The 12,410-nt window shown below is 36.9% G+C and overlaps 1 protein-coding gene across 3 annotated transcripts in view; it reads left to right on the top strand.

Annotated features, from left to right (window-relative positions):
• knstrn (kinetochore localized astrin (SPAG5) binding protein) overlaps positions 1 to 11,451 on the top strand; it is a 48,778-nt gene extending 37,327 nt beyond the window's left edge. For 2 of the 3 annotated variants that reach the window (XM_069917217.1, XM_069917216.1), the window contains 2 exons: positions 2,096 to 2,170; positions 11,169 to 11,451. In XM_069917217.1, coding sequence (XP_069773318.1) covers positions 2,096 to 2,170; positions 11,169 to 11,197 — 104 coding nt within the window. In that variant the 3' untranslated portion in view covers positions 11,198 to 11,451. The other variant, XM_069917218.1, reaches the window with a different exon arrangement.
• Positions 11,452 to 12,410: the final 959 nt, after the last annotated feature.

The following is a 12,410-nucleotide window of genomic DNA, read 5'->3' as shown; positions in this document are numbered from 1 at the left end:
GCGGGGGCAGGGCAGAGGTTCCTGCTGAAAAAGGCCAGCGGTTGCCAATGGCCTTCAATGAGCTGTTCCAGTATGTCTCCTACAGCTGTGCTGGAGGCATCAACTGTCAGAGAGGTAGATGCCTCTGGTCTGGGGGGGTACCAGAAGGGTGATGTTGGCCAGTCTTTGGTGCTCTGGAACGCCCCTGAAGACTCATCATCCCGGGTAATGTCCTTTGACTTGCCCACCATCAGTGCGAAGAGAGGACGCATGATGCAGGCCACTGCCAAATTCCTGTAGCCCTTTTACTGTACATGACTTGGCGAAGTGCCGGACCTCCTCAACCATTTCGGAAAGGGACGTTGCCCCGTACTTGTTTATTCTGTGCCCCAGGAAGTCAATAATGTCGAGGCTGATTTGGCACTTCAGGGATTAATTGTCAGCCCAAACTCACTCAACTGGTTGCACAGTTGTCTCAGGTGAGCGACGTGGTATTTGCGGCTGCAGCGAGTGATGAGGATATTGTCCAAATAGATTAATGCAAATGGGAGGACCCAACCCACTGCATTTATCAGCGTTTTTCAGACTAAAGGGTATGCGGAGGAATTCGAACAAGCTAAAGGCTTTATAATTGCAGTCATGGGGATGTCCTGGGGGTGAACTGGGGTTTGGTGGCACTCTCAGGTGAGGTCAACCTTGGAAAACACTCATGCCCTGTGCAAGTTGGTGGTGAAGTCTTGGATGTGGGGCATTAGATATCTGTCAGGTGTGGTGGCCTTGTTGAAGCAGCGGTAGTCACCATATGGTCTCCTCCCCCTAGCTGTGTTTGGCACCATGTGGAGGGGGGAGGCCCAGGGACTGTTGGATTGCCACGTGATTCCTAGCTCCTCCATTTTCTTAAACTTGTTCCTCACTCGGATGAGCTTTTCGGGGGGGGGGGGGTTGCTGGCTTGCCCTGGCATGGAGTCCTCTGTCAAAATGCAGTGCCCTACCCTGTACTTTCGTTCAGCTGTGGTGCCACTATTGAGGGAAATGCCACCTGGATGTGGGCACATTCATTGTTTGAAAGTATTATAGACATGGTGGGGGGCGAGTAGCTTGGCTTCCCCCAAAGGTAGAGTTTGCCATCCCTTGAAGTTGACAAGCAGGCAGTGGGCACAAAGGAAGTCAGCCCCCTGGAACGGTTGTGCCACTGCCGTGAGGGTAAAGGTCCACATAAACTGGCTGTTGCTGAACCAAAGGGATGGTGTGGGTACCAAAAGTCTGGATGGAGGAGCTGTTGGCTCCCCTCAGTGCTGAGCCCTGCTTTCTGTTGTAGGTGTCGAGGCCTGTAGGATGCTCATCTCCGCACTGATGTTGACCAGGAAAAGCCTGCCCAACAAGGAGTCCCAAACGTAGAGGAGGCTATCACTTGGGCCAACTGCTGCAGCTATCAATGAGAGTTGGCCTGGGCGTTTCCCGGAAACCCGCAGGGTGTGCAGCGTCGACGGGCCTCCGCACCCCATCGCTGATGATAGTAACAGAATTGTCCCAGGATCTAAAATTGCCTCTCCGCAGGTCTTGGTCTCGCAGCCTACTGCTCTTGGCTTGTTTATGTGATCTATGATGGTGCTGGAGTCCTTCGCTCTCTCCTGAGCATGTCTGCCTCAGCCACAACCCTCTGAAGGTCGCTAAAGTCTTCATCCATGAGCAAGAGTCGGATATCCTCGTGCAGCTACTCCAGAAAGATCTGCTCAAAGAGCAGGCAAGGCTTGTGGCACTCGGTCTCGCTCATTAAGGCAGACAGGGCCCTGTCCCTCAATCCATCCATATGCAGCAATTGGGCGGGACTAGGGATCTGGATGCATGAACTTGGTTCTTGATCCCATTCTGAATACCCCTTCACTTTGAGTGATCATGAGCCAGGAATTACCGATAGAGTTGGTAGAGATGTATTTTCTGAAGAGAATTTGTGTGTTTGCAATACAAAGAAAAGCAACACTTAAAATGTGAAGCTCTTTCAAGGATGTTCTTACATCAAATTGCAACTGATCACTAAAAGTACAAAGGGTGAAATTTCACAATCTTTTTAATGATTTTTGTATTGTTTAAGTTTCAAAACATTTTTTGGCTTCAGGCACTCATAGAAACTCTCCAAAAGGAATTAGAAAAATGGGGAAGCAACATTATGAAGAAAAGGGAGCAATTCCAGGTAAGAACCATTGCTAGGTGCCATGAAACTGCATGCATTTCTCAAGTAAAATTTTATCTTTCATTGTTTTGTGGAATTTAATTGATGCTAAAAAAAATCTATATTTTACATTGAAGAAAAATCCAGAAATATCAGCATTTAATCTAGATTTGTGTGAAAAAGGAAACTGTCCAATCAATTCATTCAAAGCCTTCAACTAAATTGTATTGTAAATACAGTACTGTAATCCCAGTAATCTAGCTTCTGGCTCCAGTTAATATTTGCTGCTTACACCTTCAACTTGCAAAGGCCTCTATTCTGACACGACCAAGTCCTAAATGTGCCAGATTATAGGAATTTTAGTATAGTTACTAACAAGGTTATTTATGGAATGATCTTGAAACCAATTGGTTTAACAAGGTTAGTCTTTTCTAACCAGGTAGATAGCAGCATTGGCTACTTCACATTGGATACATGAATTTCCACTTTAAAATAACCCTCTTATTTGGATCTTGTCTTCAACATTTGTATCAGCAAAGAAAAATTGAACTGTACTAAAGTTTTAAATGGTCTTGGGGAAAAAAGTCGTGCATCAGTCTTTTTGGTGGAGAACTGAATGTTGGGGTGAGGGTAAACTTGAGAGGTCGCATGCTGAGAACCAGTGAAGTTCAATTTGTAATTATGGACAGTTTTGACAAATAAATGGTCTTGAATAGCCACTCAAAAATCATTTTGTAGCTATGAACTGCACACATCGTTGACTAACCATTTGGATCCTGTTTGTAATACACACTGTCAATTACTCTAAGTAAGGAATGATAGGCTTTAATACACATTAGATTTCGGCTGGGCCAACACCATGTGCTCGAACGAATGGAAGGGAGCAGGGTGGTCGACCTTTATGGCCAGGTCACGGGGAAGAGTTATATGGGGTCAAGTTATCAGTAGGCAGGCCAGCCACTTGTGTACAGAGCACCAGCAGTATATACATGTCACTACAGTTTGCATGCACATAGATTAAGGGAACAATGATTTTGCTCCTTTAATTTGCTCTTGTGCAATAGTTGATGAAAATAACAAAATGGAAGGTAATGATCATATTGTTATTTGTTTATATTGCAAAGGATTTTGGCAGTGTTTCCTGAGTAATTGAGATAAAGTGTAGAAAAGTATTCCAAATGATTTTGAGTAGGTTTTTGCCTGTATGTTTCAATAACGTTTCAATGAATATTTGCATGTAATGTAAAAAATTATGTTCCTGCTTTGTTTCTATTTGACTAAAAAAGATTTTTAAAAATTAGCATTGATAATTTGGCCCTACACTTTTTTGGCCACGTTCTTCACAGCTATTTTTCTCTCTAGTTTCAAACTGTATGTAATCTTTTTCCTTTGTTTTACTATTTCTTTTTCTCACAAAAAAAGACTGCAGTTTTAAGATGCTTGACATGTGAAAACTTGCTTTCTCTTGATTGGGTGGTTCAATCCATTCATGTTCCAACTAACAAAATTGAATCAATTAGCCATTATGAAAAACTAATAGTGTGGATTGATTAAGACGCATGTTATTCAGATGACAGCCTTGCAACAGGAACATGAAACCAAAACAACATTGAAGATGAGCTGGAGAAAGCCAGTGTTTATAAAAGTTCCCAGTGCCATAGCAACATTAGAAAAGCTTCCCTTCCTTCCCCCACCCTAGTCCTTATTTCCCACATCCAGAAAGCTACTGGAAATTATCAACAAGCTCCCCGTAAATAAAATGTACTCAAATACCTTCCTGCTAAGCATTTTATCTCATGCTCCTAAACTTCAAAAGTAAATATTCTCTGCACTTCTAATTAGAACAAGGTTATATTTAGTCAACCAAGCTTAACACAAAAACCATTTACAAAGTTTCTCTTGCAATTTTTAAAAATGTGTAATAAGTAGCAACATTAATAGTTTTCCATCTTTAATTATTACTGAATTAAAAATAAGTATAAATGAAAGTATACTTCTGTATTTTTGTTGTAAAAATTAAATATTAATTGAATACCAAGAGAAATCCTTGCATAACTGCAATCCAAATAGATTAAACACTATAATATTAAAGCAAATTAGAAACAACCAAACAATCTTCATCCAATGGACCTTGTATAGTAAGTGATAGTCTCAGTCATGAAATAACAGTTCACACAGGACATAATGCAGAAGGAATATCATCAATATACTGCTGAGCCTCATCCACTGAACTCAACCACTTCTTACGGCCATTAGAAAGTGTAATGCAAAGTCAAGCAAGGTATGCATTTTTTTAAAAATTTTTTATTTTTCACACCATAAACCACACTGACCAAGATACATATATTTTCCTTTTCAAATATATACAGTGTCATTTTCTCCCCCCCTCCCTCCTCCCATCCCACCCTCCCTACCTCCCCCCCCATTCATTTAAATTACAAAATCTTAGACACATTAAACCGGTCAAACAATGTTGTCCTTCAATAAAAATAAACAAGAAATTCCACTGAGTCAATTCTTTTCATTTCCTTCTCTTTTTGTTAATTTAGGTGGTAGATGTCCCCGGTAGGTTTTCTCTATTGTTTTTCATGTATGGCTCCCATATTTGTTCAAATATTTCAATATTATTTCTTAAATTATATGTTATTTTTTATAATGGAATACATTTATTCATTTCTACATTGTTATATTCTCAAATTATCTTTCAATTTCCAGGTTGACATAATACATTTTTTTGCTATGGCTAGAGCTATCTTAACAAATCTTTTTTGTGCACCATCCAAATCAAGTCCAAATTCTTTATTTTTTATGTTACTTAGGAGGAAGATCTCTGGGTTTTTTGGTATATTGTTTTCTGTAATTTTATTTAATATCTGTTTTAGATCTTCCCAAAATTTTTCTACTTTCTCACATGTCCAGATTGCATGAATTGTTGTTCCCATTTCTTTTTTACAACGAAAACATCTATCAGATACTGTTGGGTCCCATTTATTTAACTTTTGAGGTGTAATGTATAGCCTGTGTATCCAGTTATATTGTATCATACATAACCTCCTATTTATTGTATTTCTCATCGTTCCAGAGCATAACTTCTCCCATGTTTCCTTCTTTATCTTTATATTTAAATCTTGTTCCCATTTTTGTTTAGTTTTACCATTTGTTTCCTCATTCTCCTTTTCTTGCAGTTTAATATACATATTTGTTATAAATCTTTTGATTGTCATTGTATCTGTAATCACATATTCAAAGTTACTTCCCTCTGGTAACCTCAGACTAGTTCCTAATTTGTCCTTCAAGTAGGATCTCAATTGGTAATATGCCAACACTGTATCTTCAGTTATATTATATTTATCCTTCATTTGTTCAAAGGATAATAATCTATTTCCTGAAAAACAATTTTCTATTCTTTTGATCCCTTATTTCTCCCATTCTCTAAAGGAAAGGTTATCTATTGTAAAAGGGAGTAACTGATTTTGCGTCATTATTAGTTTTGGTAATTGGTAATTTGTTTTATTCCTTTCTACATGAATCTTCTTCCAAATATTGAGCAGATGATGTAATACTGGAGAACTCCTACGTTGTACCAATTTTTCATCCCATTTATATAATATGTGTTCAGGTATCTTTTCCCTATTTTATCTAGTTCTAATCTAGTCCAATCTGGCTTTTCCCTTGTTTGATAAAAATCTGATAGGTATTTTAATTGTGCGGCTCTATAATAATTTTTAAAGTTTGGCAATTGTAAGCCTCCTGGTTTATACCATTCTGTTAATTTATGTAGTGCTATCCTCGGTTTCCCCCCTTTCCATAAAAATTTCCTTATTATTTTCTTTAACTCCTTGAAGAATTTCTCTGTCAAGTGTATTGCCAATGCCTGAAATAGGTATAGTATCCTTGGGAATATGTTCATTTTAATACAGTTTATCCTTCCTATTAGTGTTAGTGGTAAATCTTTCCAATGCTCTAAATCATCCTGTAATTTTTTCATTAGTGGATAATAATTGAGTTTATATAGATGGCCGAGATTTTTATTTATTTGTATACCTAGGTATCGTATTGCTTGTATTTGCCATCTGAATGGTGATTCCTTCTTAAATTTTGAGAAATCCGCATTATTCATTGGCATTGCTTCACTTTTATTTACATTAATCTTGTAACCCGACACTTCTCCATATTCCTTCAATTTCTTATATAATTCTTTTATTGATAGTTCTGGTTCTGTTACGTATACTATAACATCGTCCGCAAATAAACTGATTTTATATTCCTTGTTTTTTATTTTTATCCCTTTTATATTATTTTCTGTTCTTATCAATTCTGCTAGTGGTTCTATAGCTAACGCGAACAATAAGGGTGATAGTGGGCATCCCTGCCTTGTTGATCTGCTTAAATTAAATTGCTTTGATATATATCCATTTACTGTCACTTTCGCCAATGGCCCCTTGTATAATGCTTTAATCCAATTAATATACTTCTCTGGTAAACTGAATTTTTGCAATACTTTGAATAAATAATTCTATTCTACTCTGTCAAAGGCCTTCTCTGCGTCTAAAGCAACTGCTACTGTTGGCGCTTTACTCCCTTCTACTGCATGAATTAAGTTAATAAATTTACAAATATTGTCTGTTGTCCGTCTTTTTTTAATAAATCCAGTTTGGTCTAGATTTACCATTTTAGGTACATAATCTGCTAATCTGTTTGCTAATAGTTTAGCTATTATCTTATAATCTGTGTTAAGTAATGATATTGGTCTATATGACGCTGGTGCGAGTGGATCTTTCCCTTGCTTTGGTATTACTGTAATTATTGCTGTTTTACATGAATCTGGTAAGCTTTGTGTTTTGTCAATCTGGTTGATTACTTCCAGGAGGGGAGGAATTAATAAATCTTTAAATGTTTTATAGAATTCTATTGGGAATCCATCCTCTCCTGGTGTTTTATTATTTGGTAGTTTTTTTATTATCTCTTGTATTTCTACTATTTCAAATGGTTCTGTTAATTTATTTTGTTCCTCTATTTGTAATTTTGGTAGTTCAATTTTAGTTAAAAATTCATCTATTTTGCCTTCTTTCCCTTCGTTTTCAGTTTGGTATAATTGTTCATAGAATTCTCTAAAGTTTTCATTAATGTCAGTTGGATTATATGTGATTTGCTTGTCTTTTTTCCTTGATGCCAATACCATTCTCTTAGTTTGTTCTGTCTTAAGCTGCCATGCTAGAATTTTATGCGTTTTTTCCCCTAGTACATAATATTTCTGTTTTGTCTTCATTATGTTCTTCTCCACCTTATATGTTTGGAGTGTTTCATATTTTAGTTTTTTATCTGCCAATTCTCTTTTAGTTGTATCTTCCTTCATTGCTAATTCTTTTTCTATATTTACTATTTCCCTTTCCAACTGCTCTGTTTCCTGATTGTAGTCCTTCTTCATCTTGGTTACATAACTTATTATTTGCCCTCTAATGAACGCTTTCATTGCATCCCATAGTATAAACTTATCTTTCACTGATTCCGTATTTATTTCAAAATACATTTTAATTTGTCTTTCAATTAATTCTCTAATATCCTGCCTTTTGAGTAACATGGAGTTTTATCTCCATCTATACATTCTTGGAGGGATGTCCTCTAACTTTATTGTCAATATTAAGGGTGAATGGTCCGATAATATTCTAGCTTTATATTCTGTTTTTCTTACTCTATCTTGCATACGAGCTGATAACAAAAATAGGTCTATCCTTGAGTATGTTTTATGTCTACCCGAATAATATGAATATTCCTTTTCCTTTGGGTGTTGTTTCCTCCATATATCCAAAAGTTGCATTTCTTGCATCGATTTAATTATAAATTTGGTTACTTTGTTCTTTCTGTTAATTTTTTTCCCAGTTTTATCCATATTTGAATCCAAATTAAGGTTGAAATCCCCTCCTATTTATATGTTCCCTTGCGTATCTGCTATCTTCAAAAAAATATCTTGCATAAACTTTTGATCTTCTTCGTTAGGTGAATATACATTGAGTAGATTCCAAAACTCCGAATATATCTGACATTTTATCATTACATATCTCCCTGCTGGATCTATTATTTCCTCTTCTATTTTAATTGGTATATTTTTACTGATTAATATAGCTACTCCTCTTGCTTTTGAATTATACGATGCTGCTGTTACATGTCCTACCCAATCTCTCTTTAATTTCTTGTGCTCCAATTCAGTTAAGTGTGTTTCTTGCACAAATGCTATATCAATTTTTTCTTTTTTCAGTAAATTTAGCAGTTTCTTCCTTTTGATTTGGTTATGTATTCCGTTAATATTTAAAGTCATATAGTTCAACGTAGCCTTTTCATACTTTGTTTATCTTCCCTTTCCGTTTCTCCATCATCACCTTTCCTTCTTATCCATTTCTGCTTTCTTGTTTTGAACACTTTATAAGACAAAATTTCTAAAACATCAAACATTTTCCTTATTCTCCTATTTAAAACTTCTTTAACCCCATTCTCCCCTCCCCCTACTGAGTTGCCCTTTATCCCTTGCCGGGCAACCACATCTCCCCTCTCAATTTGAATTTGCGAATTCACTCGCAAACGTCAACTGATTTTGCAGTGACCGTAACTCCTCCCCACCCAGCCCCCCCGGAAAAGATTTCAATTTTCATATATAACAAAGGTCACTCTTTTAATTCCCTCCTTATTCCCTCTATTCCCTTTCATTCCCTTATTAATTCTTATCTATACTCTATATATTTTCCTCTAAATACGGATACACTCATGTATACACATATATACATACACATCTATATATATATATATATATATATACATATCTACCCATATACACACATACATATAGTTCGTGGTCATTTTTACTCTCATTACATGTCTTCATCTCTCTGCTTGTTTTGCAGTTGTTCTGCAAATTTTCGTGCTTACTCTGGATCCGAGAATAGTCTGTTTTGTTGCCCTGGAATAACTATTTTAAGTACCGCTGGGTACTTTAACATAAATTTATATCCTTTTTTCCATAAGATCGTTTTTGCTGCATTGAACTCCTTCCTCTTCTTTAGGAGTTCAAAACTTATGTCTGGATAGAAAAAAAAATTTTGACCTTTGTATTCCAGTGGCTTTTTGTCTTCTCTTATTTTCTTCATTGCTTTCTCCAATATATTTTCTCTTGTTGTATATCTTAACAATTTTACTAAAATGGATCTTGGTTTTTGCTGCGGTTGTGGTTTCGGGGCTAGTGTTCTATGTGCCCTCTCTAGTTCCATTTCTTCCTGTAATTCTGGTCTTCCTAGGACCCTGGGGATCCAATCTTTTATAAATTCTCTCATATTCTTGCCTTCTTCATCTTCCTTAAGGCCCACTATCTTTATATTATTTCTTCTATTATAGTTTTCCATTACATCTATCTTCTGAGCTAACTGCTCATGTGCCTCTTTAACTTTTTTATTAGATTCTTCTAATTTCTCTTTTAAGTCCTCTACTTCCATTTCTATGATTATTTCTTGTTCTTCCACATTATTCACTCTTTTTCCTATCTCTGATATGACCATTTCTATTTTATTCATTTTTTCTTCTGCACTCTTAATTCTTCTTTTTATCTCATTAAATTCTTGTAATTGCCATTCTTTCACTGATTCCATATATTCTTTAAAAAAAGATATATCCATTGTCTTGCCTTTCTTCTTCTTCCATTTCTTTCTGTTCTTCTTCTTCTTCCTCTGGGTTGACCATCTGTTGTTTCCTTGTTTTCTTTTTACCCTCTTCTTTCTTGTTGTCGTTATTGTCTGTGTTCTGCACCTGCTGCTGTGCTGCAGGTGACTCACTCAGCTGTGGAGATCGACTCCGCAGCTGTTCCCCCCTCCCATCAGTGTGTTTTTTTTCATGCGCATCGCGCATGCGCGACTCCTCGCATATGCGCAGTTGCGCACTTTTACTCGGCTCTGTGAGCCATTTTTGTAGACCCGAGCCCGGGACTTCCACTGACCTGAGGCATCTTCTCTTCTTTCCGTTGTTTTCGACTTTTCTCTCTTCGCTGCTATTTTCTTCTCACCTTTAATTTTACTTTGTTTTAATTTTTACTCTCGTACCTTTGTGTTTTGTGCGTTTTTTTTCAACTTTTCCGGAGAGGGCTGGAATTCCCTGAGCGGCCACTACTCCATCGCGTGACTCCTCCCAGGGTATGCATATTAATGAAGGTTTAAAATCCCGATGTTACAGTTCAGACATAACTTCTCTGTACTTGACACGTTGATTCATTACTTCAGGGCAATAATCCATCGATCCTGATCTGTTGGCCATGATATTCAAGCTTCCCTCTTCTTTGGGCCTCACGGATCAATAAAATCCTTGGTGTGGTAGCGATGTAATCTGAGAATGACAGCACAGTTTCTGACCCATCGTCAGCTTGGGTACTAAGGAACAGTGAGCTCTATCAATCTCAGTTGGTGATGCGTGCAGATCTCTCCCAAACACCTCGCAGAACCGCTGCAAAGAAACATTTTGTAAGATGCCTACTTTCAGAAGACTCAGATAAACCCAGACCACCTGCTCCTGCTTTCCAGATCAATGACCCTCATCATTAACTTCAAATTGTTTTGTTAGACTGGAGCATACAGCTTCTAATTCTTTAACACGGTCACTCAATTTGTTTAAGTTGAGCCCAATAGATAACAATTGCTCACCCTGTGCTTGACCTGTTCAAGTTTAATTTCAATCTGACCCAAGGACACAGGGTCTTTTAATTGCTGGAAATTCCAGCATTAAATAAATAAATAAAATTATCTTTTGCTGATGTTGACAGTCATCATGGTTCACTGTATAATCATAAGGAGAAGATTAATGTTGATGTTGTACTGCTGAGATGAAGAGTGGTTTGTTCATTGGAAAAACTGAAGATATGAGCAGTTAAAAAGCTTTCAAATGCAATTTAATTCTAACATTTTCTCAGCTGTCCATTGTTCATAATTTTGCTTTGAAATGTATTCTGAATTTAAAATGCATGTAATACTTTTGTTCTTGTGAATAGGAGATGAGGTTAAAGTTGCAGAACGCTAAGGAAGAGAGTCATAACATTGTGGAAGAAATGGATAATTTCGAACAAGAGTTGAAGGAGTGGAAACTCTAAGTCAATTTAAGCAACTTTGGATATTGAGTGATCTGAACATCTAAAAGACAATGAATTACAGTATTTTAAATTTGTTCAGTGAGTGTATTCGATATAAATATATAGAAGACTCTAAAGAGATTGACTACCAACCAGACAAATGATAATAATTCACCTTGTAAAATAAAAATATTTTGTGATTCTGCCATTTGCCTTTGGTATATTTTGGATATTCATTTTCTTTTGAATCTGAATTCACTCATATGTGGGTAGCTGTTAAACATCATCTTGAGGAAGTTGCACAAAATTTGTGTGTCAATGCGGATCAGAAGTTTTTTTTATCTCTATCCATACAACAGGTTATTTGCCACAAGTAACTGAACGAGATAAACCAACTTGCATTACATACTTGATTGAAAGGTTTCCCTCTGAATTCTGCCCTCTTATCAACAGGAGGTGCAGCTATAACTCTTAACCCTGAGGTCCTTTGAATTAATTTGTTAACATAATAATCTCTCACAGTTGAGATCATTAGAATACTCCTGGGTCAAATTAGAAAGTTACTTTAGTTTGGCTTGGCGAAATCACCAAACAGATTGGTAATTTTTACACTTCTGATTGAGTAAACTTGTGTGAAAGTGGGGTTTGGTTTTGTATTCCTTGTGAAAGGCGTAAAAATGCAAATATGGCCACATTAATATTACACCAATACACTATTGCAGTAAGACTTGAATAAACTTGATCTGATAAACTTTGCAATGATCATTATATTCAACTCTGGATTCTCAGCCTGAACATTTTACAGTTTTGTTTCACTGAGTCAGCATAGAACAAGCCTCATAGACAGACTCCATGCTACTCATCAATCATCCCCACTCCAACCCTGGCTATTCTCCCAGTGGCACATTGACCTGATTTAACGGTTTTGATTTCAACTTGCAAGGAAAATCTAGGGAAATAAAGGCCTCAGGATATGAAAGTCTCAATGCATTTCTGTTGAGCTGTTTCAAATTCAACAGGAAGACGTGAGTGCAAGCTCACCGCCCTAATGACTGGTGCACTCTGCTTTCTCAGAGACCTTTTACGGAACCTGAAACAAGATAGTTAAAATTGTACACTTTTAAAGGGCCTGTAGGAATAGAATTCATTGCCTGGCCTATCATG

This window comes from Narcine bancroftii, chromosome 2 (genome assembly GCF_036971445.1).
Source record: "Narcine bancroftii isolate sNarBan1 chromosome 2, sNarBan1.hap1, whole genome shotgun sequence".
Taxonomy (NCBI): Eukaryota; Metazoa; Chordata; class Chondrichthyes; order Torpediniformes; family Narcinidae; genus Narcine; species Narcine bancroftii.
Note: the sequence above shows the minus strand (reverse complement) of the source record. Positions and strands in the feature narration are given on the sequence as shown.